This window comes from Panthera pardus, unplaced genomic scaffold (genome assembly GCF_024362965.1).
Source record: "Panthera pardus isolate Hobbes unplaced genomic scaffold, ASM2436296v1 HiC_scaffold_333, whole genome shotgun sequence".
In the NCBI taxonomy this organism is placed as follows: Eukaryota; Metazoa; Chordata; class Mammalia; order Carnivora; family Felidae; genus Panthera; species Panthera pardus.
Window position 1 is genome coordinate 292776 of NW_026526914.1, and position 25526 is coordinate 318301.

The window sequence follows — 25526 nt, forward strand, 5'->3', positions numbered from 1 at the left end:
GATAGACCCCTGAATTATGACATCATGGCCTTGTGTACCACTTGACACAGTCTTAAATTAAAGTCTAGATTGTCTGATAGAAGTATGGCTACTTTGGCTTTGTTTTGTTGACGGGTAGCATGACAGATGATTCTCCATCCCCTTCTTTTCACTCTGAAGTTGTTTTCACATCTAAAGTGGGTCTCTGGTAAACAGCATATCGATGGAACTTGTTTTCTCATCCATTCTGTTCCCCTATGTTTTTTGATTGGAGCATTCAGTCCACTGACGTTTAAAGTAGTACTGAAAGACACGATTTTATGGCCATTATCTTGTTTGAAGAGTTGGAGGAAAACATATCTATATATCTTTATATCTGTATCTACGTCTCCATCTCCATCTATATGTATATGTGTATGTGTATGTATATGTGTATGTGTATGTGTATGTATGTATATGTATATGTATTGTATTAACTGTATCTATATATCTATATCTATATCGATATGTATATGTCTATATACATCTATATATATAATTCTATATCTATTTGTATATATAAATATAATTATAAAGATAGATAGATAGTTAGATAGATAGATAGATAGATAGATAGATAGATAGATAGATAGATAGATATCAATTTCCCTCTGAGTGTCCCCCCTTAAAATTGCATGCAGGTGTGATTTAGCGGTCACAAACTCCTTTAAATTTTGTGTATCTGGGAACCTTTTTCCTCTGTTTCTATTTTGAATGATGGCCTTGCTGCATAAAGAATTCTTCACTGTGGATGTTTCTAATTCAGCACTTTGAACGTATCCTACCACTCCTTTCAGGCCTGCCAAGTTTCTCTGGATAGGTCTGCTGCAAACCTGATCTGTCTTCTCTTGTAGTTTAGGGACTTGTTTCCCTTGCTGCCTTGATGATTCTCTTTGCCTGAGTACTTTGTGAGTTTGAATATGATATGCCTTGCTGAGGGTCAGTTTTTGTTGAATCTGATGGGGTCCTCGGTGCTTCCTGGATTTTGATGGTGTGTCTTTCCCCAGGTTAGCAAAATTTCCCACTATGATTTGCTCACATAACCTTTCTACCCCTTTTTCTCTCTCTTCCTCTTCGGGACCCCTATGATTCTGATGTTGGTTTTCGTTCTGCATGAGTCACTGATTTCTCCAATTCTTCAATCGTGCTCTTTTCCTTAATCTCCCTCGATTTTGCTGCTTCCATAGTCTCCATAAGTTGGTCCTCTGAATCGCTGATTCTCTGTTCTGTCTCATCCATCCTTGACACCGCTGCATCCATCCGTCATTGCAGCTCAGTTATATCATTTTTAATTTCATTCTGGCCAGTTTTTACTGCATTTTTTCTCTGCACAAAGGGACTCTAATCTACATTGGACTGCAGCTAGTATTCTCATAATCGTGCTTCTAAATGCTGCTTCAGACATCTTGCTTGTGTCTGTGTTGGTTGAATCCCTGGCTCTCGTTTCTTCAGGCTCTTTCTTTCTGGGTGAATTCCTTCCCTTTGTCATTTTGAATGGAGAAAAGGAACTCATGAGGTAGAAAATTCAATGAAATATTCAAATTATAAAATGTTAAAAGTAAAAACTTAAAAACACACATGTGAATAATGGAATGAATGATGCTAGATTCTAGGCATGTTTCACCTGGGTGTTGAAAGTGGTTTTGACACAGGAGAGAAAAAAACGTGGGAGTGGAGAAAAATTTAGAAAATACTAATAAAAAATATTAAAAAGGGAAATGTTGTGAGAATTTGAAAAACCAATACACTGAAGTAGACTAAAAGGAGAAGATGGGAGTAAAATAGAATCTGTGAATATAGACACAAAAGGAAAGAATCATGTAGAAGAGTATTAAAGAAAGTTAGTAAAATTTCCACCTGCCCAGTCTCCTTCGCCTCTCCGCGCACAAAAGCACCTCCCTTCCCATGCCTCCTCGCTCTCCAAGTTCACTTCTGCATGCCACGTACCTGCTGAATTCGGTGGTTCAGGATATGCAGATTGCTGTGCTAATCCTCCAGTCAGTTTCCTGGGTGGGTAGGATGGTTTAGCGTTGGTCTGGCTGTATCTCATGCACGCGAGACACTTAAGAAGCTTCCATGCTGTCTGCCATCCGGGCTCCTCCCCAAAGAGGTGAGATCTGTAGCACCAGTTCTCCGATATGAGACATCCCACAGGAAAGTTGTGGTCGGTGACAAAGCGGAAAAGGGCATGTACCAAACAGGGAGGTCACCCTGGAGGGGGAGGCAGAGAACCTGCTCCAGACCTGGGAGGGGAGGCAGGGGCTCAAATGCTGGAGCCACGCCCACTGCCCTCCAGCTGATTGTTCCTGAACAGCAGCCAACTGTCTGGGTCTGGCCTGGAGCGCCTTCACCCCAAGGACCCATGGTCAAAAAGTTCACTGCCTCTGCCTCTGCCTCTCCCCCACCTCCACCGCAGCCACAGCCACAGCCACAGCCACAGCCACAGCCACAGCCACTTCAGTGTCCGAAGGGCCACGGGGCCGTGGGCGTGCTTCCCAAATGCTGGTGGGCTCCAGAAGGAGGCAGCAGGCATTTAAAAACCTTGGGCCTTGACACTCCACCTGCTGGGCCTAGTCTGGAGCCTCATGCCTCAAGTTCCCACTCCTTCTGCTCTATGGCCCTAGCCTGAGGATGGGCTAGGGCCCCAAAGCAAGGGAGTCCTGTTCCGGAAAACGCTGAGATTGCTGACAATACCGGGCCTCCATTCTGCTGGAAGAGGGCGTTCGAGAGTCCAGGAATCGTGGCAACACCCCTGTCTCAGTCCCAGACAATTTCACTCATTCATACGCACTCACACGCACACGCACGGGCACGGGCACACACACACACACTCCCCCTCTGTGGCTGTCTCTAGTGGCGACTTACTCTCCTTCTTCGGCCTCCTTCCATGTCCCTCTGGCCTCTGTCTGTCTCTGAGTCCCTGTGATCATTTTCTTGAGGGAACGCTTCCTCCCTCCCGCACCTCCATCTCTCTTTCTCTGTCTCTGTGCTGTCCTTGCACAGTATCAGTGCATCTGGGTTTCCGTGAGCTGTGCGTGTCCATATGGACGGAGTAGGCTGCTGATGGCACAGGGCTGCAGGGGAACACACAAAGGAACGCACAAGTACCAGGGGTCAGAGCACATCCAGACCTCCTAAGCCGTGACTGCCTCCAGGCAGCCCACACAAGCTGGGTATACATGTGAACTGAGAAAGGTCAGTCCCTTGGCCCTTGCCCTGTAGGTTGCAGCCAGCTGGGAGGTACTGAAACCCAAGGGACTGCCCAGTGTTGAGAGGGTCTGAAGAAAGGGCAGGAGCCGAGGAGCCAGGGAACCTAGTCGTAGCTGGTGTTTCTCCACATGCCATGTTCCGGTGCCATTGGTACTGGAAGGTTGGTATCAGTTGTGGCTCTCTTTCCTTGGCATCTCAATGCAAGCTTCCGTGACCCAATGGAGGTCCTGAATCTGCCCTAGTTGTCAGCCAGGTTGGGCCCCAGGACAAATGCACGTGCTGTGTGAAGGGGGAAAGCAAGTGTGAGTCGTGAGGAGGAGCTAGCCTCGTGAGTGGGATGTGGCAGAGGGCATGAGTGAGTGCACAGGTCCACTAGAGTGTGTCTGTGAATGTATTGTGGCTGGCGCCTGTGAGTACTTTTGCCTGAGACCTAGCGTTTGTGCTGGCAGCGTGCACGTGTCTGTGTCCACGTGCCGCGTGGCCGTGCATCTTTGTGCCTGAGTGAGTGTGTGTAGGCCGTTGGCAAGCGAAGGAAAGAGACTGGGGGCTTTCCTGACTTGGTGAGTAAGGGGGGGCTCCTGTGCCAAAGTGCAGCGAGTGCAATCCCTTCGCGCCTGGGATCGACACGGAGCTAGCTGATCACCTTTCATGACGGGAGGAAAGCCCGGACTTTGCCTGGGTCCGCTCGTCCTGTGTTGCCTTGGCCAGGGGCAAGTTGGGGTTGGGCCACCCATGGCGCAGTGGAGGAGGACCAAAGTTCCCTGCAAGGAAGTGGGCGTTAGTGGAGGGAGGCAGCAGAGAGCATGAGTAAGTCTGGCCCTGCTCCTGGAGCGGCCTAGGGGATCATCGCAAGGCCTTGTGGTCCCAGCCAGGGTATGTGTCTCGGTGAACATCCTCCTGGATGACCCTGCAGAGACAGGCCTGGCTGGTCTAGAGTCCCTTGCGAAGTTGGGGCCCGGCCCCGGGACCCCAATACTGTGGTAGGTGTTGTTCAAACTGAAAGGCATTGCCTGCTTGTCCCAGACAGTCCCTGCACCTGGGACCCAGATTTGTTCCCACGTTCCTGCCACGGGGTCTCCCGGCGATGCGTGGGAGTTTGACAGGCCCCATTTCTCTGGAGGGAGTGAGTTGCATAGGTCAGGTGCACCAGGGTCTGGGCCTGCTTTCCTGTCTTGCCCACCCGCTACGTCCTCTGCTGAGGGCAGCTTGAGGGCTCACCACTGGACCTGTTCCTCTCCCTTTCTGGGTAAGAGTTTGCCTCTCTGTCGGTCACACTGGCCACCCCCTCTCAGCCCCCTACCACCTGTTCAGCCTCCCCCCATCCACCTGCGTTTCTATGCATTGCTGTCACCTGAAGCGGTGGTGTGCTGCCTCATATATCACAGCCACCCTGGAGCATTTCTGTACCCCGTTCGTATCCTGACATAGCCCAGCGAGTCTGGAGGAACCTCTTCTGTGTCACGGAAGCAACATGTTGGCCAGAGGGCCCGGCACACGAATTTGGAAATCCTAGAATCCCCCGCCTGCCTGGCAGCCTCCTGGTCCCATAAAGAGGTAGGGGAACACTGCATTCCACCAAAGGGAAAAGGCAATGCATGAGTGTGGTGCCTGGCCAGGCAATGCATCTCGAGCCTCCAATCCTGCAGTGGCTCTGTGTGGTGTGTGTGTGTGTAGCTTATGCTGTCTGACATAGACCGGCAGGGAGTCCACATCACCACTGCCCTGACAGGGAGGGAGACCACATCATCGCCCTCACTGCACACCGTCTGCAGCTTATTGCTTCCCCAAAGTGGTCATGTGGCTTCATGTAGACCCTGGGGCGTGTCCCTCACTTGGGTCCCAACACTGCATCCCCCAACCCCCCGATACCTCTCGGAGACCCTTGAAATCACGCTGCCTGTGGCACAGGGGGACAGTGTTTTGAGCCAGCGCCCACGCTCATGGCAGCCTGCCGCCTAAGTGAGTGGTAAAGGAAATGGGACCAGGATGAACAGACATACGGCCAACGAAGGCCTGGGGAGGGTCCCTGTGAGAAGATGGCCAAGCATTGTGGGAGGAAGGGGACCGCTGTCTGTGGGACAGACACAAGCTCCAGGAATCCCAGGGCCCACGGTCACGGGTCTTTCCTGTGCACTGCCACACACGGGAGCAATGGGCAGCCCATCATGAGAGGGGGGTGTGTGCTTGCCAGTGTGTCACTTTCCAGGCAACGGGGACAAACGGCAAGAGCGGCGCGCATGATACGCAGCCTCCCCTAGTGTGGCGTCCTCTCCACGTCACACACCTCTGGTCACCGACCTTCCCTAGCCGGTGCACTGCTAGACTGCTGTCATGACATACATGTCTTCTGGGAGCAAGGATGGACGTAGAGAGTATGCAAAGGAGGCTGAGCAGATGGAAAACCGGGGTGCACAGACAGCAGGCGCACAGCTGACATGCGTCTCCCGGACAGCCAAGGTGATCCGCTGAGTGGATTTGTCGGACTAGGGGCACAATGAACAAAGGTGGCGGTGTAAATGGGCAAAGCGGGGAGGTCCCCCTTTACCCGTGTGTGTAGATAGCCGCGTGCCCAGCGCAGCGTGGAATGCAAAGGTCGCTTTCGCATGGCCAGAAGCCAAACAGGGCACCCAGAGCGCACAGAGGGCCGGCTGCAAGCCCCCCGGAGGAGTTGCACTGCACGGGGCCCAGAGCCTTCCTGCCTATGCAACAGACGCGCCCCAGTTTCCGGGTGACCTAGGGGCGGGACCGCCGAAGCCACGCACGCCACCGTCCCTATGATTGGTCCTGAAGGCAGTGAAGCGGCCTGGGCGTGGCTTGGAGCTCCCTCAGCCTCAAAGCCGCAGGCGCACACCTCTCACCACAAAGGCCTCCGAGGCAGCATCGGCATAGCGATAGCCACCGCCGAGGCATCCTGGGTACAGCACCATGCGCATGCGCATGCGCATGCGCCCCCTCGACCTTTGGGCTCTGGGAGGAAGGGGGAGCGAGTTGCCAGCCATTGCCCTCAGGGCTCCACTCACTGGGTCTGGGGAGGGGGGCCGTGCTTTCACCTCCCGCTTCGTCGTCGGTAGGAGCCACAGTTGGTGTCTCGGGCCGGGGCCGCATGTTGCGCGACTCGTGTTTCCGAAACACTGGGGATGCCCGGAGCCCCCATGCCGCCTTCGACCGGGAACGGGGCGGTCGAGAGACGAGGGCCCGTGGGGACACTGGGTCTCCGGCAGGGCCGGAGGTGCCGCAGGCCGAAGGCTCGCAGGCCACAAGCGAACAGCCTGTGCAGGAAGGCCAGGCCCGACCCGAGAGGCAGGTGGGCGGCCCCAGCGAGATATCGGTGCCGCTGGTGCATGACATAGTGGCGGTGGAGGCGCTGTGGGGCCTGGCGGAGGAGGAGGTTGAGGTGGCGGCCGCGGAAGAGGACGCGCCTGGGGCAGAGGGGCATGAGCAGAGGAAGAAGGGGGAGGAGGACGAGGAGCAGGAGCCGGGGAAGGAGAAGGTCCAAGTTCACGAGGAGGAGGACCTGAAGGGCGAGGGGGAGCAGCAGGACCAGAAGAGCAGAAGGAGGAGGAGGAGGAGGAGGAAGAGGGGGAGAGGCAGCAGGAGTAAAAGATTAGAAGGAGGAGGAGCAGCAGAAGCCCAAGCAGAAGGAGGAAGAGCGGAAGGAGGAGGAGTTGGCGGAAATGAAAGGGGAGGAGCAGGAGCAGCAGGGTATACAAGCGGGCGCGGCGGCGGCCACGGCGCCGGCGGTGGCGGTGGAGGCATTGGCGGCGGCAGTGGCAGGGGAAGGGGACCAGGAGGAGGAGCAGGAGGAGGAAGGGAAGGCGTGCGAGCCATTAAAGGGAGAGCAGAATTGCAAACCGAGGAGGAAGAGGAGCAGGAGAAGGAAGCGCTGGAGGAGCAGCAGCAGGGCGAGGAGGAGGTGGAGGGCAAGGAGGACAAGGAGGAGCGGGTGGAGGAGGAACAGAAGCCGAGTGAGCAGGAAGGCCGATGGGTGGAAGAAGCCCAGGAGCTGCAGGTGAAGCAGGCTAAGAAGGAGCAGGTAGAGTCAGGCCTCCGTCCTTGCCCTTCCCCACTGGAGGCTCTGGAGGCTCTGGAGGCCCTTCAGATAGAGCTACAGCCGGTGAATAAACAAGCCAGCCGGGAGCACGCTCGACTCAAACTCAGGATGTGGCAGAGGCGGCAGCGACATCTGCAGCAGAGAGGTGCCCTTATCCAGGGCATCCGTGGTTTCTGGGCCAAGGCTGTATCCTTCCTGCTGCTGGTGGAGGGTCCACAGGGGGCTGGGCTTGCGCAAGAGGAAGGAAAGGGAGGTGCCATTTAGAGGAACCCAGGACAGGGACTGGAGCTAAGCCACGCTCCAGTGGCCGGGAACGTGCAAACGTGATCCCATCCGGTGGTCCTGGCTCTGCAATGAGTGTGGGAGGAGGGCAGTGCCGGGGTGGGGGAGGCATGTGTGCTTTACGTCGCACCTGGCACGGAAACAGCGCTGGGAGAGTGGGGAGTGGCGGTGGAGGTCCAGGCCAGGTCGGGGAAATGACCGAGGGCTTCTTCCCACACAAAGCCGCGTGGGGGCACGTTTCTGGGTCCCGCTAAGCATCTTGCTGCGGGGAAGGCGATGTGAATGCCCACTGGTCGGCGCGAGACCGGATGTGTGCTGTCTGGCTGTGTGGAAGTAAGCGTCCTCAGTGTCCTCACGAGCACACAAAGCTAGGCGTGGTTGCGGGCGTCTGGGCATGCACAGCCTCCTGTGCGTGTCTAGCATAGCCCTGCGCGATCCTGAGACCCCGTGGGCCTGGACGCAGCCTGTGGGGAGGGCTTGAGACCCTGGGGGAGGACGCCAGTCCCGGGGGGAGGACGCCTGGATGCTGTCCACACTGGTTCTCTGGTTCGAGCTCTCTCACGCCCAGCACCTGAAGGCTCTTTGACCTGCGGCAGTTTGTGAACCACCCTCAGATGTCAGCCCTGATTAGTAAGCCCGATGAAAGCATGCTTCGCCACATGACCAATTTGAAGGTCGGCCTGGGAGTGGGAGGTGGTGTGGGTGGCTGGCTGTGTGGGGAGGGGAGGTGGTGGGGAGAAGTGATGTGTTCCTTCCTCAGGGGAGGGCGGGTCTCCTGGAACAAGATTTCACATTTCTGCCCCACTGTACCACGGCAGGTGGAGGAACACAAGTTTCCCAGGGAATGCCGGAAGATCCTGCTGTTTTTTGGCAAGAACTCCTACTTCCAGAATGAAGTCGTTACGAAGGAGTATGTCCTAGGCCTTGATGGTAAGTGTCCACTGACTGCATGGGCGGCAGTGGGTGCAGGGTTGAATGTGATTAGTTCTCTGGCGCCTTCTCACATACTCGTCTTCCTGCAGGGTATAGGGCGTCTCATTCCAGTCCCATCCAGTGGTACCCAAGGTACAGACAGGAGGCCTACAGACGCAGGCATGACAACAGCAGCCTCAACTTCTTCAACTGGTTCTCTGACCACAGCTTTGCCGGCTCTAGCAGGATTGCTGAGGTGGGGCCCTGTAACAAGGAAGGGAGGTGATTTTCATGGGTTCCCCCACTGCGTGGGATAGCTACCTGAGGCCTGGCCTGTCTCCCCTACCAGATAATCATAGAGGATCTTTGGCCCAACCCCCTGCCGTATTTCAAGATGAAGGAGGCCCCAGGAGAGAGAACTGAGAGGGAAAGAGGTGAGCAGCCAAGGGTGTGGGCACGGAAATGTGTGTCATGGGGTCCAGGGCACAATTCTCTTCTGCATGGAGGCACCGAGACTCACAGCGGCACAGGAGGTGACCCCAGGTCAAAAGGGCATCAGCCTGAGACAGGGAGTCTTAAGAAGTAACGTGTCAAAGAGGCTTTGCCCCTTTGGGGAGCCTGAAGGTGGGAAGGGGGCTAGACAAAAAGAATGAGCAAAGCGGGACAACCAAAGCTGGCTCATCACATAGCACGGTGACAACTGTCATTCCCGGACCATGAACCCCACCCTCAGGCCTCCTACCACCATCCCACATGTTGTCTGGCTTCTGGATCCCCTTGTCAGCTTTGGCACAGCTTATCACACCCTCCCATCCTACTTTCCGTTTGGAAACATTCAAGCAACCTTACTCAGGGCCAAGATAAGACTCTCACCTGTCCTGTGTGTGTGTGTGTGTGTGTGTGTGCGTGTGTGTGTGTGTGTGTGTGTGTGTGTGTGTGTGTGTGTGTGTGTATGTGTGTGTGTCTGTCTGTCTGTCTGTCTGTGTGTACCCATATATCCCAGGGATATGCACGATCTTGAGAAGAGTATGAAGGAGCGTCGCACTTCATCGACCCCAGTGGAAACCCTTCCGATGCTCACCGATGGTCCACAAGATTCTCCTGGCCATGAAATAAGGACAAGGGTGGTGGTGACACGTGGCGCAGGGCGGGGGTCCAATACATTTGAAGAAATATAGAATGGGAGATAAACAGCATGAAGTGTTTGTGTGTGTCTTCCTCTCAGGTTCGCTCTGGGGCGTGTCCATGTATACATGCGGCTGTCCAGAGGTGTAAGTGTTCTGTGCCTGCACATTGGAGTTCCAAGGAAGGGCGGGACGTAGGACATTGTCCGTAGGGATGGGTCACACATTGGGATTGCATGTGAGGTCAGTAAGATTGAAGCAATGGGGACTTGAGTGAGGGAGGCCAGGGCACAAACCTGAGAGAAAGGCCAGTGCCCAGGTTCATAGCTTTCCTGTGAAAATGAGGAAATTCAAGGAAACGGAGAGGCCAGCACAGGCCAGGGATGTCCAATATTCAGGGATTGGGCATGTCCATGATGGTGCCCCCAGAATCCTGCATGGGGACACCCTCAGTGATGTTGACTGAACCGCCACACAGGGAGGAATTCCCAGGGTTGATTACCCTCTGGTTTTCAGACGTCTACCAATGCAGACTGTCTTGTGGACAAGGTCAGGATCTCAGGACCAGCCACACATATTTGAGGGATTGTGAGCAGGTTGTAAGATTGGCGTCCAGGGGAAGGAACTGAGGGACCAGAGGCAGAGTGGGTGGGTAAGACCGATGAAGTTCTGCTTCAGGCAGAGTTGACAGGGACAACATACACACTGCAGAGAAAACAGCCCACTACAGTCTCACGCAACTCCAAAATCACAGCGAACTTTTCTGGTTCCACTTCCTGAAGCTGAGCCTCCCAAACACCGCTTCACTTATTCCCACACACACACACACACACACACACACACACACACACACACACACACAAGACTCCTGAAGGAGTCCTAGTGCTGATGCCCTTGTGTGAACTTTGCTGTTTCTGAAAAGACCTCTGGTTACGAATGGGTGGCCCAGATTGCAAGCCAACAGAGGGGAGGGTCGCGGGGAGGTGGGGCTCTTCAAGGGCACGAACACGCCAACCTCTCCCGTGTGCCCTCTGCCCTCTCATCATCAGCCGTGATGAGTCGGGTGATGCTCTTCCTCTGTGTCCACAGGCTTAAGCCGTGTGTCCAACACGCCATGTGAGACTTGTGAGAAGACTCCCAAGTGCAATCACCAGCAGGCGCTCAGGGAGGTCGCCTCGTCCCAGGCAGCCTGTGTTCCTTTGCCTGAGTGCCAGGACAAAGGCTGCCTCAGCCACATAGGGAACGATGGACTTGTGAGGCCTTAGCATTCTGTGCAGAGGTCCCCGGCAGGCCTGGAGCTTAGAAAGGACTGGGACGAGCCTCACCTGCGAAGACGTGAGTGCTGGGATACTCCTTACACAGCAGATGGCTGCTTGCCAGAGATGTCTGTGCTAAACAAAAGCTCCACCGTGCGAGCAGTGCAGTAGACAGAGTTCAGCCTTGTCCATCGCAGGCTCTTCTGTATCCCCATGTAACACGGCCCCCAGCACAGCGTGCCTGACACTGACCTCCCGACACTAATATTCCTGTCTCCCAAGCTGCCCAAGCTCCCCAGGATCCCCACTGCACAGCTCTGCAGTACAAGAGCCTTCTCTGCAGTGGCTCTATTCCAGAGAAGGCGTGGGCAGTCCCAATGCATGGAGGCCTCTTGCCCCTATCATATGCAGACAACACGGTCAGCGGGGTGTCAGCACGCTGTGGAGTTGAGGATCTGTGCGACCAAGCCTTACCTCTTCCAGGGCAGAGGCTGTCGCACTCTCTAGAAGGGAAGGCAGGCCTTTCTCTCGCTGCTGTCTGCACACTGGCTGGACAGGCACGTCTTCTCAGCTGCTTGATGGGTAAATGTCAGGGTACCCTGGAAAAGCTCCCAGTGCTGACCCGAGTCTTTGGGTGTGAACATCCAAAGAAAGTATGGCCAGTGATTGTGCAGTGGGAATACGGCCTCAGTGGTCATGAGGCTGGGCCCTTTGGGGCATCTTCCTGCACAAGCAGGCCGTTACTTGATAGGTCTTGCCGAGCAGGAACACTTTAGGGGACAGGTGAACACAGGGTCCCCCACATGTTAATATCTCCAGCCAATACCTCCTTAGGGGCCAGGGTGACGTTTCCGCCCGGCCTGTCCCAAAGACAAGGTACGGACAAGGTGTGGGTGTGGAATGCACTCACGGCACCCAGAGCCAAACCCTCGAGTGTGGACACTTGAGGTCCGTGGGCAGAGGCCTCGGTGCTCTGTGTCCGAGGGATTACAGCCCTCATGCTGCACACCCGGCATCCCCGGGTGTCCTCCCGTATCCGCAGCTCTCCCCGGGGAGCCCTAGGGTCCAGGAGCTGCTAAACCCCCTGCACAACTGTATCTGCTGCCCAGCGGCCTCTTCCACCCCAACATCAGCGTGTGTGGGCTCCAGAGTGCTGTCCCTCGAGAGAGGACACCCTCAGCAATTCAGGAGCCTTCTGACTTCCATGTCTCTGGACCACACGTGTCTCATTGGCCTGTCGGGATCGTCACGTTGTTCTCTGTTCACAGGAAATGTCTCGCATTGCCTGTGCTCCTCTGTCTCCCTGAGTGAGCCCTGGCGTGTTTGTGTCTTTTCCTGGCTTTGCCTGTGCCGACACCTCTCTGGTGATGCCTCCTTGCCTGGCCTAAGTGGGCACAGCTGTACCCGTGTAACCGCCTTCGTCTCTGCACACCTGTGTGTTGGGTCAGCTGTGGCTCTGGTGGCCTGTCTTGTCTTTGGTGTATGCTTCTGCGCTTGAGTGTGCTTCCCTCTGCATTCAACCCCTTTCTTCCACTGACAGATCCAGTTGCTGTCCTGCTGTCAGGTGGAGGGGCTTCTGCGTGTTCTGTTCTATGTTCCAGGAGCCAGAAATCCTTCCGTGCCTGTAGGACCTTCGTCAGAGGATTGGCCATGCACTCACTGCCAGCCAGTTAATGTCCCCAAATGCAGCTGGCTTGCTGTGAGCATTCCGTCACACCTCTATTTTCTGTCCTTCTGTTTTCAAACCCTTTGCGCCCGAGGGGCTCAAACGTCACTGGCCGGCACATTGCAGATGCAGGCGTAAATTGTGAAAAGCGGACCGGCAACGTTTTCCCACTTACTCTTTTGCCACGTGGCATGTTCCTGGCTGGGAGAGACTTCCCCCTGCCAGTGTGTGTCTCGTTTCCGTGTGCCTCCTGTGTGTTCTGGTCCCTAATTTGTCCATTACGTCCTACCTGGGAGTCTGATCCATGTTTGCAGGAACGAGGCTGACACCTTTGACTGCTGGGTTCTGAGCTCAGCTTAGTCCACCAGGACTAGTGCGTGCCTGAGGGACACAACGGGCAGTGACGGATGTGCCCGTATCCTTCACGTGCAAGCGCTCCGTCCAGCCACCTTCACCGGGACATTTCTCAGCGACCCCTCTTTGTGTGTGGTGTGAGCACTTGCCTCTGAGAAATCTGACGAGGCGGTGAAGCATTGCTTACGGCTGCCCTGTGCAAGTTAAATCTCCAGAACTCATGCACATGGCATGACTGCATCTTCACACCCGAGCCCCGACACCTCCTCATCGCACCCTCCCCTGATTAGCACCACTCTACTCTCTGGTGGACTGCATGCCTTTAACTCCTTTAGTCTCCTCAGGAATCCATCAGGCAGGGCTCACCACCACTGTGCTTCTGTCAGGGGCTGGCTTCTTTCAGTGAGCCCAGTGCTTTCTGCACTGATGCTCAATGCACCCGCAGAAGGGTGAGCCACACTAAGCCCGGCGGCAAACCCTTTGGCCCTACGTTTCCCACACGTGTGCCTGGTGGCAGAGGTGCACAAGGAGCCTGCCTGCATGCGTCTCCCAGGTCCTCCACAGGGTACAAAGTACCGCCTCAGGAGGCTGATCCGCATCACATGGGCATAGCTCTGCTTGCACGTGTTAGCCTTTCGTATCATACAGGCAGCCCAGACTTAGAAATCCTGCTACCTGCTTACAACTATCCAGCCCTCGTGCTTCTGCAGACGCTCTGTGTCTGTACAGACATTTGAGTCACGGTCTCGTGACCTTCCAATACAGCTTGATGGTCTGTCCTTAGCTTACAGCCTGGGATGCGGTTCTCACTCATTGTCCTCCCCTCGGGTGCGAGTTTCCTCCATCACTGTGGTGGAAGGTAACCTTTATCACCATACGTTGGCTTGAAATTACTGGGCGGATCACCTGTCTGCGTCCGGGGATCCGAAGGAGACCTTGGCTCTTTTGCTCACGGTCCACCCTTTCTCTGTAATGAGTCGCTTTGGATGAGAAGCTTGCCAGAGGCGAGGGGGCCTCAGAGTTGAGCACATTTCCTGGGCATCTGTGAGAACTTCGTTGGTTCCACTCGGAAAGCATTGACATTCATGGATGTGCAGCCTCTGCTTTTGCTTGAATTTGCCGAGCTTTGGGACGTGATTTCTTCCCGCATGTGCTGTGCCTAAATCTCTGCTGTGTCTTTCCGGCAGTCCCGTTTGCTGTCTCCTGCTGGTAAGTACAGGACTTCCAGCAGCCCTGTGGGGAACGGGTCCTTGTTTTCTTCCCTGCGGTGCCCTCTTCCTCACCCCGAATGACCTCACTGCAGCTTCCTTCTAGTTCAGCGATCGTTTCAGACTGCCCTTAAGGTCCAGGTGGGAGCGGTGCCTTTTGTGCTGAGGGCTGACCACTGTAGAGCATTCGTCTCTGTGCAAATTGCACAGGTGAATTTCACCAGGTGAAAGAGAGTGCACACTGCAGTTGCCCTGTCTTCAGAGTCAGCCCACCTGTCTCCGCCTCGGCTGCCCCTGCTCTCCTTCCTCCTACCCTCTCCTTGCCTCCCCCTCCCTTGTCTTCTTCCTGTCCCTCCCTCCCACTTTCCTTCCAGCTCTCTTTGTCTTCGTCTCCCTCCTCTCCATCACTAATGCCTCCCCCTGTCTCCGCCTGTCTTCCTTGTAATAGGTGCCCCTCTGTCTCTTCTTGTCTTGCTCCTCCTCCCTGTCTCTCCCGCCAATCTCCCCGGACTCTCCCTCTCCAGGCTGGTCTTCCCCTCCACTCGTCCTTCCTTCATCTGCTCTGCTAGCACGTGTCTCTCTCTCTCCCTCTATAGCTCTGTCTCTCTGTGTGTCTCTTTTTCACTGTCTCTCTCAGTGGACCTTCTGTGTCTGGGTGCATGCTTCTTCAGAATTCTTGTTGGTGCCTGGGAAATGGGAAGGGAACTCGTCTGCTTTCGTGTGTACTAGTGAAAGCAGGCACGGGGCTTTCTCAGAGACAGACACAGACAAGTCTGCAATTCTCGGTGAAGGGCCCCTACGTGCCCTGCGTGGTTGGAGTCGTCCTCCTTTTAGTGGAAGGTTAGATTTCAGGACCGGAGCAAGCTGCTAAATCCTACTACCCCATCTCCCTGGCGCTCTGTACGGAGATCAGTAGGGCACCAGTGGCAGATGGTGCTCTGGGGGTTGTTCTTTGCTCTGCATTGCAGTGCAGTGAGGTCTACTGAGCTGTGTTCTTGCAAGGACATGGCGGTGGGGTGGGTCTAGGGTGGGTGTCACTGGTTCTGGGTGGGCACCCACCTTACCGCCGCCCTCAGCCTGACGGCCAACGAGGAGATACCGTGGGGACGGCCATGTGGCCCCGGTAGGCGTGACACTAAGGACTTCTCCAGGCTTTGCCCCAGCTTCATGAAGAAGGGGCAAGGCACGGAGCAGGGAGTGGCTCACGGCGTGGACGATCCTGTGCTGAATGCTCTGGTGCCCGTAGTGAGGCCTCTGGGGAAAGGGTGTACAAGCGACCACAGACTGCGCGATACCGGGGACCTCGCAAGTGAAGGCTGGAAGGTGACAGCGCTGAAGAGGACATGCGGCAAACGGGGGCCACGCTGGCACCTTGGCACTCGCTCCAGAGCCTGGACCGGCCATTGGCGCGCGCTTGCTGGCGGCCAGCACCCTGTCTTGCTGTCTTGCAACTGATTGCTCCCCGAACCTGGCCAGCTGGCCTGACCTGCCCTGGAACCACTTCGCCCCCAGGCCGCATGCGCACACTCTTCACTGCCTCTGTCTCGGCCCCTCCTCCACAGCAGCCACAGCCAATGCGGAGTCCTCAAATCCCAGAGCCTGTGCGCCTGCGCTCAACTTTGGCGGGCTGCGGCGGGAGGCTTCAGGGAGCTAATGGTCTTGCGGCCAAGGCTCCCCCCACCTGCTGCCGTTTCCTGTCCTTGTCCTGAGGCTGCCCTAGCTACACTGGGGCCGGGGCCGAGCGTCATGGCCAGCGTGTCGCGGTCCGGACAAAGCGGAGATTCCCGCCGACCCTGGGCCCTGATCGTCCCGGATGCGAAAGGTGGAGAGTCCCGGCCCCGCGGGAATGCAGGGGCGCTGGAGGGCGTGGGCTGGCCGCAGTCCCCAGGTTCAGGGGCGGCAAGCGCCCATCCTGTGCAGGAAACCCAGGCCGGGTGTGAGATACAGGTGGCAAGCCCAGCGGAGGAATTGGTGCTGATATTGGATGACGGAATGGTGGCGGCTGAGGTGGTGATCGGGGAGGAGGAAGAGGACGGCGAGGCGACCAAGGATGAGGTGGCTGGAGAGGAGAATTCTGAGGAAGCCAAGCCAGAAGCAGAGGACATGCACGAGGAGGAGGAGGAGGTGGAAGTTGAGAGACAGCAGCAGGAGGAGTTTCAGGAGCAAGAGGAGAAGCGCGAGGCAGATGCAGAGGCGGAGGAGGGGCCCCAGCTCTCACAGCCGCTGCAGCAGCAAGAGCCAGCGCTGCGTCCTGCCTCAGCCCAGGACCCGCTGGCAGCACTGGAGCGTCTTCAGCTGGAGATCAGCGCTGGGAATGCCCAGGATTCCAGGGCCTTATGGCGGCTGAAGCGCAGGATTCTTCGGAGGCAGATTTCTTACCTGGATCACAGAAGGGCCATCATCAAGCACATCCCTGGCTTCTGGGCCCAGGCGGTATCCTTCCTTGTGCTGGTGGGTGATGGCGGGGGCTGTTGTGCAGGAGGGCTGGGCACTGAGAGCAGGGTGCCTCAGGGCGATGGCCCCCAGAGAGGAGAGCTGGGGAATGGTCCCTGGCCCTGGGTTGGTGTGGTCTGGGATCCAGTGTAAGGCCTTGGAAAGGGGCGGTTGTTGGGGATGGGGGGACTTGGTGACTGGGTCTGTTTCCTCTAGGTCTCCGCCAACGTTGGCCTGCAGGCTGGTCTCAAATATTACTTGCAGACACGAGCCATGTGTCCCCATGCTACCAGAGCTAGGGTAGCACAAAGCAGCCTTCACTCAGAGCAGATAAGGCAAGGAAACATTTCGCTGCAAAATGGGAGAGTTACGCAGGCCGCACACCCACCTTCACATTCACAGGCTGTGCACGTTTCCTAGCAGTTCCTTCAAAAGAGAGCATTTCAGACACACACTCATGACCTTTAGTGGAACCACGCCACGCCCCTTTGCCAGACAGTAGGACGACTGAGACCCACTCCGAATGGGGTACAAGCTGCCTCCTCAGACCCTGACACACACACACACACACACACACACACACACACACACACACACACACAGAGGATTCTCTTCTGGTATCTCCACCCCTGCTTCCCTCTCTGTCCTCAGGCTCCGGCTCGGTCCCACCCATGTCTTTCTCTCCGGACTGGCTGTGTCACTGTGTCTAATCCTTTTCCCTCCTCGGCCCCTCCTCGTCCGTGCTTCTCGATCTCTTTCTCCCTCCCACACCCTCTGCTTGCAGCGTAAGTGTGCAGTCGGGTTCCTGTAAGCCATGTTATTCCATCTGGACTCAGGAGGCTGGTGACAACATAGGTCTTCACGGGAATATGCCAAGAAACCCAGCCGTGAGGAGGGGTCAGAGCACATGCCGACATCACAAGCTATGATGGGCTGCTGGCAGCCCACACAGGTCAGATATAGGAAGGAACTGTGAGGCGTGCAGGCAGTGGAGTCTCTCCCTGCTGTGTGCAGACAGCGTGGCAGGTACAGGAAGCCAACGGACTGCCCAGTGTGGATGGGGTCTGATGCATCTGCAGAGGCTGAGGAGTGTGGGGACTAGTGTTTCCTGGTCTTTCTGCACATGCCGTGATCTAGTCCCTTGCTCTTAGCCTGGGAGGGTTGGAGGGGGGCTGTGTCTGTTTCCACAGCATCTGAAGGCACAGCTCCTTGACACAGCACAGATTCTGAATCACCCCCAGTTGTCGGCCATGATCGGTGCCCAGGACAAAGACGTGCTCAGCTACGTGGTCGACTTGGAGGTGAGACCGGGGAGGCTGTGGCTGGGGGCCGTCCCGTCGGGTGTGGGATTTGGGCAGGAGAAGGTGAGGCAAAGGTGCTCACCCTCACAGCCAGGCAAGTAGCTCAGGACCCCGAGGGAGGACACTTGCCCCCTCCTGTCCCATTGCTCACGGCAGGTGGAAGAAGTGGGCCATCCCAAGTACCGCTGCAGAGTGATGTTTTTCTTTGGGGCCAACCCGTACTTCCGGAACCCAGTGATCATTAAGGAGTATCAGCTGAGCTTTGCTGGTAGGGTGTGGGTCCCATGATGGTGCGGGGCAGGGGGATGAGGAGCATGAATCAGGGGCAGGAGGGAGGGGGAGGGGGAGGGGCAGGTGGGTGGGGAGGAGGCCATCAGCTTGCTCCTCAAATCCTCTCTTCCTGCAGGCTACGGGATATCGCGTTCCACTCCAGTCCAGTGGTTCTGGGATTATGAACGTGGAGCTCCCAGTCGCAGGCATGACCCCACCAGCCTTAACTTGTTCAACTGGCTGTGTGAGCACAGCTGCCCAGGGGCGAACAGGATTGCCGAGGTGGGGCCCCTGAGGCCTTCGTCAGCAGTGGGGATGTGGGTGGCCCCCGGCCAGAGAGGAGAGTGGGCTATGCCCAATGTGGCGCCGGCCTGTGTCCTCTTCCAGATCATCATCGAGGACCTGTGGCCCAATCCCCTGCAGTACTACCTGAGGGAGGAAGGGACCAGAAGACAGTGATCTGACGTGCTCACGTGTCGGTGAGAACCCCAGTATGCGGTGTGTTGACCTGCGTGTTGTATGGGCAAGGGAACGTGGGCCACACATTGGCTTGGAAATGGAAGGTCCGCCGACACAGGGACACAGGTAGCATGGGGAGAGGGTGGGAGGATGACAGGGGACCTGCAGAGACTCAGCTGGAAACACACAGAGGGTCGAAGCCTGCAAACCAAATGCAGTTGTGCTGTGGGCTGGGGCTTTGGAGAGCAACTGGGGAGGAGCAGTGCTTCACCACAAATGCTCCCCGTGGATGTCCGCCCTGTCCCGGGCTTCCCCCTGCTCCTTCAGTCTGGATTTGCCTGCCAGTCTTTGGGTCAGGAGCTGCCGTGTCCCCAGGCGCCACTGTGGTGAGAATCTCGCACTTCCTTCCATGTGCCCCACCACGCCATGTCCTCCCGCAACCCGACAGCCATTCTTAGAACTGGTCCAAGGCCATTGGGGGCTGGAAATGAATCCCTGGGTGAGAAAGCAAAGGGGATCGCAAAAGGGCGAGGCACAAGAGTGACACCATCTGGGATGTATCTGCAAATATCCCGTATCATTCTTGGTGTCTGTTGCGTGGGGGTGCGTGTGTGCGCGTGTACGCAAATGTGTCTGCGTGTGCCCACATGCGTCAGGGGCTCTGCATCTGTGTGGGCGTGAATGGCGCAGAGCTTCTATCTTTGCCCATGCAGAAACAATGGAGGACGCCACCAGTGCTGGAAGAGATGGGTGGATGAGTCTCCTGTCTTCTACGTGCCCCAGAGAGAATTGAGGAAGAGATAACGTGTGGCAGCCTTGAAGAGGTTCCACGATGTTTATGTGGACACATACAGGAAGCTAAAAACCCTTCTGTTTTTGTGTATGTGTTTGTGTGTGTTTATGGGGGACGCAAGGAGGCTCGACGAGAACGGGACCTGAGTGTGACTGTCCTAGCCGCTGCCCGGGTGATTCTGTGTGTGCAGGAGAGGTGCAGTACTGGGGTGGGGCCGGTGTTGCCATGTGCACAGAGGCCTGCCTTCTTGGGCAGGAAGAGCCTGGAAGGAGGAGGAGGAAGAGACAGACCTGTTATTTGGAGATTTATTGTATAGGCCAGAGCCGAAAGGCAGGGAAGGGGATTGCACAGTGGGACCAAATTGGTCCATTGGGTCGTGGTACAGTGTGGCCAGGACTCGGGGGGGTTTCATCCAGGACCCTTGCTCCCAGAGGGGTGTTGTGTCCTTGGTGAGATAGAATCCAGTCAGCAAAGCCTCCAGTCAGGATCAGAGCTAAGACCACATGTCCCCGGACAACTCAGGAGCAGGCAGCCTTCTCATAGTCGATGGCAGTATACCTTGCTGCTGCCTCCCACACCCGGGGCTCCTTTGACCCCGAGCCCTGTCCTCAGACAGTGGCTCAGGATGGGAGATGTGTGAGGGGGAGGGGCAGGTGTGGGTTGTGGGCAGCAGCGAGGCTTATGAGTGGGAATTCATGGAGAGAGTACGCACGAGGGCAGAGATCCAGCGTGAGTTCGTGCGAGTGTGTGTGGGCGTCTGTGGCAAACTGGGCCTGAGATCCGTGGTGGTGCCGGCAGTGTGAGCGTGCATATGTTCGTGCGATTGCGTAGCCGTGTGTCTCTGTGTGTGCAGGAGTGGGTGGTTAGGCCACTGGAGAGACAAGGAGAGACACAGCGGTCTGTGTGAATGAGGTGCTTATGTGGGACGGTCAGGTGCCAGAATACAAGAGTGCAGTCCCTTCCCTCCTGAGTCCTGATGGTAATCGCTGGGATGGGTGCAATCGTTGCTGTGCCAGGGGGCTCAAGTCAGGATGCAAAAGGGAGATTGGTGCAAGGTCAAGAGGGGGGCCGAGGGGAGGACAGCCTGTGTCCAGTGGCCAGTGGACCACTAGTGAGTAAGTGTGCTTGTGTGTGTGTTAGTGTGTGTCTATGTGGGAGTGAGTGTGTGTGTGTGTGTGTGTGTGTGTGTGTGTGTGTGTGTGAGTGGCTCTGGTGGGCCGACAGTAGCAAATACGTAGGGGCTACATGGTGTGCCCAGGCTTTGTGCACAGGGTAGCTAGGGAACCCAACCTGTCAGGCTACGTGGTGTGCAGAGGGCGTAGGTATTTCCCTGGAGGGAGCCGTCTAGCAAAAATCTCTGCTCTTGGCAGACGAGCCATGTTTTGTCGCCAGTCAGCTCTTCCTTGGGGCTCTCCTCTCTGCTTCCTGTGCACCAGGCCCAGGGAAAGGGAGGAGCTGGGACCCTAGACCTCAGGTGACTTGAGTCCCCCAGGGGTGCCATAGCAGGGTGGTGTGCGTGATCCATGTGTGGATGGGCAGGTGAGCAGCCTGCCAGCTGCTCTCTGAGGGGACAGTTCCTTGCCAGCAACACCTCTCCCCGCAGCACAAGATCACCACTGTCGCTGCAGCTGGGCTGGGGACATGTCAAGGTGTGTCCCAGAACTGTGTTCCCCTTGCATGTAAGTGGTGCCAGAATGCGCCTCTCAGTCCCTGTGCGGGTGACCCTGATTAGCCTCAGGCTTTGTCGACTCCTGGCCTCATGTAAATGGGGAACTGGGTTCCTTTCTCAGTGTCTCAGCGGTTGCATGTCGACAGAGGATGCTGTGGACATTGTGGTCAGGATTCTGACCGGGCTCCCCCCGCCCTGCCCCAAACCACAGTGGGCAGCACATGGCCCACTGTGTGTGCGCTTTGGGGAGGCTAAAGCCGTACAGCCCCTCCAGTATTCTTCTCAGGTGGTGGACGGTCAAAGGGGCCTAGGGAGGAACACTGGTCCCAGTCTGCTGCCGGCTGTGCCCACAGGTGTGTGTGCCCAGCTCCTTGACGCTGAAGCTGCAAGGCTTCCGCACTGCCCCCAAAGCCCCATCCCTAGAATTTGCGTGTGGGCCAGATGGAAGTGAAGTCCCAGTGACCCTGCGGGATCACAGCGGGTGGTCTCGTCTGTGCCTGGCCACCCACCTACCTGCCTTCCCCGCAGCCCGTGGCCCCCATACAGGGCTTTCGGTAAACACACGGCCACCGTCCAGCATGAGAGGAAAGGCTTGACGGTGTCCCAGTACCGCTGGTCATGTGTTGGCTGCTGCCAGCTGACAGCATGGAGACCCCATGGCCCAGTGGAGGATGTCCGACCTGTCCTACAAGGAACTGGGGACGACTGTACGGATGCATCAGGTCCCATGCAGTAACCTAGGCCTGACCTTATCCGCCTAGGGGGTGATCGAAGCGCCTTGGGGTCCCAGGCCTGGCATACGTGTCGGTGAGCTTCCTCCTGGATGGCGCTGCCGACACAAGGCTGGCTGGTCAGGGGTCGCGTGGGAGGCCCGTTGGGTCCCGGCCTCTAGGTCCGATACTGCTGTAGGTGTTGTTGAAAAGACAGAGCACGATATGACCATCCCTTGGGTGTCGCTGCACCGGGGATCCCGTCGCTGCTCCCAGGTTCCCACTACCGAGTCTCCCCGGGAGGCCTGGGAGGTTGCCAGGCTCCTTTTGCAGGGACACAAAGGCCTGTGAGAGCCCATCCGCAGGGTCCGGTGCTCATTGCGGATGACTTGGGGGCAGTGCGAGATCTATTGCTCCCGTCCTTAGAGGAGATTGTGGTAGTCTTAAGGGACAAAGATGTGCCTGGAGAATAGAAGGATGTCCAGAGGAAGCATTGGAGGAGGAAGAGGACGAGGAGGAGTAGGAGGATGAGGAGGAGTTGGAGGAAGAGGATTGGGAGGAGTTAGAGCTGGAAGAGAAGGGTGAATGATTGGGTGCAGGAGAGGGAACAAGTGGAGGAGGAGGATGTCCAGGATGAGGAGGAGCACGAGCCAAAGGAGCAGGAGCAGCTGGGGGAGGATGTTGAGGAGGACGAGAGCAGAGGGAAGAGGGTGGGGAGAAAAGATAGAGCCAGGGTTCCAGAGCATGAGTAGAAGTGTAGGAGCAGAAGGAGGAAGAGCCCGAGGAGGAAGAGGTGGAGGGAGAGGAGGAGCAGGAGGAGTTGGAGGAAGAGGATTGGGTGGGGTTAGAAGAAGAGGAGGAGGAGAAGGAGCAGTGAATGACTGGGTGCAGGAGAAGGACAAATGGAAGAGGATGATGTCCAGCACCAGGAAGAGGAGGATTACGGGCCAGAGGAGCAGGAGCAGCTGGAGGACGGAGTCGACTAGGACGAGAGCAGAGGGAAGAAGAGGTGAAAGGTCAGAGGTAGGGCAGGAAGGGCAGTAGCAGGAGAGGACCTGGAGAAGGAGGAAGAGTCCTAGGAGGAAGAGTTGGAGGAGGAGGAGGAAGAGGTGAAGGACGAGGAGGATCAGATGGAGGAAGAGGACTGGGAGGAGTTACAGGAGGAGGAAGACGAGTGAATGATCGGGTGCAGGCGAGGGAAGAAGTGGAGGAGGAGGAAGTCCAGGACGAGCAAGAGGAGGAGCACGAGTCGAAGAGCAGTAGTAGCTGGGGAGGAAATTGAGGAGGACGTGAGCAGAGGGAAGAAGAGGAGGAGGAGGAAAGGTAGAGCCAGGGCTGGAAGAGCAGTAGCTGCAGAGGGGGAGCAGAAGGATGAAGAGGCCCGAGGCTAAGACTTCCAATACTGTGTTGAATAACAGTGGAGGCGGTGGACATTCCTGTCTCGTTCGTGACTTGAGCTGAGAGCTTTTGCTCCTTGAGATGATATTCACGTTGGGTCGTTCATACATGGCTTTATGATCTCGATGTGTGCTCCTTCTATCCCTACTTTCTTGAGGGGTTTTACCAGGAAAGGATGCTGTATTTTGTCCATCACTCTGTCTGCATCGATTGAGAGGATCCTGTGGTTCTCGTCCTTTCTTTTATTGATGTGAGGAATCACGTTAATTGTTTTGCAGATGTTGAACCAGCCCTGCGTCCCAGGTACAAATCCCACTGGGTCGTGGTGAATAACATTTTCATGTATTGTTGGATCCGAGTGTCTAATACCTTGTTGAGGAGTTTTGCATCCATGTGCATCAGGGAAATTGGCCTATAGTTCTCCTTTTCAGTGGGGTCTCTTTCCGGTTTTGGAATCAAGGTAACGCTGGCTTCATAGAAAGAGTTTGGAAGTTTTCCTTCCATTTCTATTGTGAGAACAGCTTCAAGAGAATAAGTGTTAACTCTTCCTTAAATGTTTGCTGGCACTCCCCTGGAAAGCCATCTGGCCCTGCAGTCTTCTTCCTCCGGCAGGTTTTTGATTACTAATTTGATTTCTTTACTGGCGATGGGTCTGTTCAAATTTTCCTTTTCTTCCTCTTTCAGCTTTGGTAGTGTATACATTTCTAGGAATTTGTCCATTTCTTCCAGATTGCCCATTGTATTGGCAAATAATGGCTCCTAATATTCTCTTCTTATTGTTTGCCTTTCTGCTGTGTTGGTTGTGATGTCTCCTCTTTCATTCTTGCGTTTCTTTATTTGGGCCCTTTCCTTTTTCCTTTTCATCAAACTGATGACTGGCTTATCAATTTTGGTAATTCCTTCAAAGAAGCAGCTTCTGGGCTCATTGATCTGTTCTCCTATTTTGGTTTGTTTCTTTGTTTGTTTGTTTGAGGTTGTTTTTGTTTTTGTTTTGTTTGATTTTTGGTTTCAATAGCATTAATTTCCGTTAATCATTGTTATTTTCTGTCTCCTGAATGTTTTGGGTTTCGTATGGTGTTCTTTTTACAGCCTCTTAAGGCGTAAGGTGAGGTTGTGTCTCTGAGATCTTTCTTTCTTCTTTAGCAAGACCTGACTTGCTAGATAGGTCCTCTTATAACCGACCCTGGTGCGTCCCAGAGGTTTTGGGTTGTGGTGTTATCACTGACTTCCATATACATTTTCATTGACTTCCGTATACTTTTTATATTCTCTTTCAACCCTTGCTTAGCCCGTTCAATCTTTAGTAGGATGTTCTTCAGTCTCCCAGTATTTGTTACCTTTCCAAATTGTTTCTTGTAGTTGATTTCGAGTCTCTTAGTGTTGTGGTCTGAAAATATGCACGGTGTGACCTCGATCTCTTTGAACTTCCTTAGGGATGACTGTTTTCCCCAGCATATGATCTATAGAGGAGAATATTCCGTGAGCACCGGAGAAGAATGTATATTCTGCTGCTTTATTATGAAATGTTCTGAACATATCTGTGAAGCCCATCTTGTCCAGTGTGTCATTCAAAGCCCCCGTTTCCTTGTTGATTTTTCGTTTACATGATCTGTCTATTGCAGTGAGTGAGTGCATAGAAGTCTCCTCCTATGATGGCATTACTAAGAATGAGGTTCCTTATGTTTGCGTTTAATTGGTTTGTATATTTGGTTGCTCTCAAATACGCCACATAAATGTATCCATTTGCTAGGTCTTCTTGGTGGATAGACCCCTGAATTATGACATCATGCCCTTGTGTACCACTTGAGACAGTCTTAAATTAAAGTCTAGATTGTCTGATAGAAGTATGGCTACTTTGGCTTTGTTTTGTTGACGGGTAGCATGACAGATGATTCTCCATCCCCTTCTTTTCACTCTGAAGTTGTTTTCACATCTAAAGTGGGTCTCTGGTAAACAGCATATCGATGGAACTTGTTTTCTCATCCATTCTGTTCCCCTATGTTTTTTGATTGGAGCATTCAGTCCACTGACGTTTAAAGTAGTACTGAAAGACACGATTTTATGGCCATTATCTTGTTTGAAGAGTTGGAGGAAAACATATCTATATATCTTTATATCTGTATCTACGTCTCCATCTCCATCTATATGTATATGTGTATGTGTATGTATATGTGTATGTGTATGTGTATGTATGTATATGTATATGTATTGTATTAACTGTATCTATATATCTATATCTATATCGATATGTATATGTCTATATACATCTATATATATAATTCTATATCTATTTGTATATATAAATATAATTATAAAGATAGATAGATAGTTAGATAGATAGATAGATAGATAGATAGATAGATAGATAGATATCAATTTCCCTCTGAGTGTCCCCCCTTAAAATTGCATGCA

General features: G+C 54.9%; 2 protein-coding genes across 2 annotated transcripts; both read left to right on the forward strand.

Moving 5' to 3' along the window:
• Positions 1–6331: 6331 nt before the first annotated feature.
• Positions 6332–8873, forward strand: LOC128774539 (testis-specific Y-encoded protein 3-like; the record flags this gene model as incomplete). Its single annotated transcript, XM_053893605.1, has 6 exons — positions 6332–6514; positions 7307–7465; positions 8158–8235; positions 8380–8491; positions 8584–8729; positions 8823–8873. Coding segments are annotated over exons 1-6 (729 nt in total), but the record flags the coding sequence as incomplete, so codon positions are not given.
• A 6954-nt stretch (positions 8874–15827) lies between these two features.
• On the forward strand, positions 15828–18544 carry LOC128774587 (testis-specific Y-encoded protein 1-like). Its single transcript, XM_053893654.1, has 5 exons — positions 15828–16514; positions 17738–17815; positions 17972–18083; positions 18222–18367; positions 18473–18544. The coding sequence occupies exons 1-5, from the start codon at positions 15828–15830 to the stop codon at positions 18542–18544; spliced, it is 1095 nt and encodes a 364-aa protein (XP_053749629.1).
• Positions 18545–25526: the final 6982 nt, after the last annotated feature.